Here is a 3,759-nt window from a genome sequence, read left to right as displayed (position 1 = left end):
GATAACAATGTCAGAGGAAAGATCAAGGAGAAGGAGTTCAGAAAAGTTGCCTTGAGGTTTAGCTCTGAAGAGGTAATTGCCAACTTTAGTAAGGGCTGACTGGAGAAGGTCAAGGAGAGAGAGAGAATAATGGCATGTATGAAAGCGGAGGGGTAAATACCAGGAAAAAGGGAGAGGTTGAATAGTTCGGTCAGGGCAGGGGCCAGGGTGGAGGAATGAGCATGGAGTGGATCAGAGGGAATTGGTTCAAGCCAACAGGGAGTAGATGGAGATGATGAGAGAAGAGAGGAGACTTCATCCACAGTAACAGGGCTGAGGGAAGCCAACGATGATTTCCAGGTTATGGGATCAAAGACAGTATTTTCTATCCCAGCTCTCCTGAATACTAAATAGTATTGGTTGGACACAGTGGCATCACCAGGGTTGGTGTCATCCAGTGGTAACTTATGTTATCGTCCAATATTACTGCTGGGAAGGCAGCAACAAATTTGACCAGGTACAGTTCTAACCCATAACTCCATATTATGGGAGGCCCATTCTAGGTGTCACCCTCTCTGATGATGTAAAGTGGTGCTCTCTACATCTCCCAGGTGGTTTCTTGACAACTCTGCTAACACAATAGAAATTGTACAAATTCACCATTGCCGAGTCTTTACTTACTCTTTCATCCACATAATGTAAGATAAGGTCTATTATTTCTTGGGATGGTTCAAACCTGAATTTTTGATAATAAGATGCATGCTCTTTTCCTTCAAACAGCCGTGTAGCCATTTTGGCATTTAAATTTCCTCCTAAAAAAAACAAAACACAGAGATCAGCTCAATGGTTTTACTATGAATCTTGTAAATGAACATTTAAAGTGACCCTGTCAGGGTAAAAAATGCTAAGCAAAAGTCTCCTCTACAAAAAGAAGCTTCATTTTAACATGGCTTTTGTGCAAATTTCACTTTTTTGGAGATTAACTGTATCCTAAAAATCTAAAAAAACACTTTTGGATGTCTGTTTTCTGTGCTCTGTGGTTACCCCCTTCCCCAAAATCACTACAGGGCACAATCCCTAAATTTCCCCTGCAGAGCTGTCTATAAACTGGGCCAACAGATTTCACACCATGGAAAGGATCAGCAACAAGTGCAGTGGCAGGGTACAGCGATATGCGAAAAAAAACCTATACGTGGTAAAGTGAACCCGTCTGTAAAATCCAATCTAGGCCCTGCCCCCCCAGAGCCTTTTTTATTGGTCAATGAGGCTATCCTTTATAGTAGGATTGGAAAGTTTCGGGGGAGGCACAGCCTATCTTGAGTAATACAGAACAGAGGTGAGATTTGGGTGTAACCCCAGCTGCTTTTATTTCTAGATCTATTGACTGACTTTCACTAAAGCTGACCTCAGCTTTTGTATATTTCTTATTACTTTCTAATTGAATTGCTCAAGTTAATGACTGACTTGCATTAAGCACCCATCTACCTGCACCTTTTGCACTTTTACAACCCTGAAAAATCAATTTTAGATATGATTAATTCTCCTTGATAGTTCGGAAAGCAGACAAGCTAGGGTAGCCCATTCATTTCAGGAGCATTTCTGGCTGGGCACAGCACTGCAATGAAACTTGTGTGTTGTATCAATGCAATGTCTGCTTGTAGTGTGTGCTGGGATACTGTTCACAATGACAACGCATTGCAGCAACATGGGCAACTAACATGTGTCCCCATACTCCCCATTATTCTCTAATGGTGTTTTTCCAAAACACATAATTCATGAGTGAGCAAAACAAATTTCCAATCATGTCTACAGCCAACTTATCAAACAGCTGTATAAACAAAGCAATACAGTCAAGAACATTTTTAAAGGAATGGTGGGGTCCCTTTATCCATAATGGGCACCTCAGACATTCAGACCTGGGAATTTAGGACAAGGATGATGGGGACCCATGATATTAGGCATAGCAGCTGTACAGACCTGGGAACCCAGCATGGTAATATTGGAAACCTCTGATAATGGCTACAGCAGGTATAGGAGACCCATGGACTCAGGGATGGTGGGGACCTACCATAATGGGCACAGAAGGGGTACAGATCTGGGAATCCAGCACTGGGATGGTGGGAAACCTTATAATGGGCACAGCACGTGTACAGACCCAGAAACTCAGAACGGGGATGGTGGGGACCTCTTATAATGGGCACAGCAGGTGTACAGATCTTGGAATATAATATGGGGATGGAGGGGACCACCCATAACAGGCACAGCAAGTGTAGAGAGATAGGAATATAGCATGGGGATGGTGGGGACACAGCAGCAGTACAGACCCTGGCACTCAGTACGGGAATGGTGGGGACCTCTCATAATGAGCACAGCAGGACCCAGTAAACCTGGATGATGGAGGAGACTGTGTCTTTTCTTGCAGTCAGCCCCCATTACCATCACTCAGCTGCAACCCTGGACAGATTCACTCCTACTCAGAGCTCCAATATAAAAACTTACTCTCACTTCCTGTGCTGCTGACAACATTTCACCAAACAGGAAGTGAAGTGGGGACCCTCCAACAGACAGAAATAAAATGTTTTTCTTTAAATAGAGCAAGATAAATCTAGAAAGATGGACAAATTCTCCCCTTACTCTGCACACAGTGGATCATTCTGACATTAATGTGAACTCACCACCACTATGGCTGTATTCACTGGCAGTCTTGCTCCTTTATCCGAACAGACTCAGCCTGTAGAATTACAAATAACCATTAAACATTTCTTTTTAATCTAGAAGTCTGGCTGACTCATGCCCCTTTTTCCACCCATGGAACTTTGGTAGGCGGGTGCTGCTGAACTTTGGAGTTGGCTGGCACAGAGTTAATTAAAGACCTGGCGTCGCCTTCTCCAAATATGATTATCAGATCAGCGAGCAGAACTCATTACCTGTACAGTTTTCATTGTTACTGATTGCACAATGATCTTCCCCTCCATGCCACCCACTCACCCCTTTCACCTCCACCAGGAATGTACAGCATACATACAGAGTGATGACTGATCCAGTACTGCAGAGCTGGGATCATCCACTCCTCTATGGGGGGGGAACAGGAAGCTGGAGGAAAGAGTCAGTGATACATTGTATCAACAAAGAATTAGTATACATCTAGAATGATACAATTGAAACAAATTGTATTTCAATTGTACACTCAATACAATATTTGCATTGCTCAGCCCTCCCCTCACTGACTGCAGTTGGTACATTCCGCCTTTATGTGACGAAAGCAGCAGCAGTGCAATGGCGAAGCACAGCAGTGATAGCAATGTCAGGGAATGTCCTGATGCGACCCCTTGTGCTTAGATCAGGAGCATTGAAATAACAGGAAACTATCGTCAGACTCCATTGTCCATTTTTATTTTGACCTATTTATTAAGTATAGATCAGCCCAAGCATAATTACATTCACTTATTGTGGACTGACTCACTACCTCTGCTGTTTTATCACAAAGTACAAAGAATATGGCTGATATCTGCAGCATTTAAAAATAAATACAATGTACACAATAATAATACACAGAATTGCAGTATTTAGAGCTTAGGCACATGTGCAATAATTATCGTTGGAAACGAATGACTAACGACCATTCGTCTGATAATCATTAACAAAAAAGTGCACAACGACTGGCCAATGACGTCGATGAACAAGAAATATCGCTGGAAACGGACAACAGTCCCAGCGGATCTGATTGAGCGATGATCGTTCGCTATCTATCGTTCAGTGATCGTGGATTGTTCTGCATTA

At 42.9% G+C, this 3,759-nt stretch overlaps 1 protein-coding gene across 1 annotated transcript in view; it reads right to left on the bottom strand.

The window, feature by feature from the left end:
- Positions 1-2,890, bottom strand: part of LOC140334900 (putative methyltransferase DDB_G0268948) — a gene marked incomplete in the record, with an annotated part of 10,384 nt that extends 7,494 nt beyond the window's left edge. Inside the window, 2 exon segments of the mRNA XM_072417170.1 lie at positions 661-791; positions 2,655-2,890. Of these exon segments, the coding sequence (XP_072273271.1) occupies positions 661-771 (111 nt within the window).
- Between the last annotated feature and the right edge of the window lie 869 nt (positions 2,891-3,759).

Source organism: Pyxicephalus adspersus, chromosome 7, assembly GCF_032062135.1.
Source record: "Pyxicephalus adspersus chromosome 7, UCB_Pads_2.0, whole genome shotgun sequence".
Classification (NCBI taxonomy): Eukaryota; Metazoa; Chordata; class Amphibia; order Anura; family Pyxicephalidae; genus Pyxicephalus; species Pyxicephalus adspersus.
This window is presented reverse-complemented; position numbering and strand designations above follow the sequence as displayed.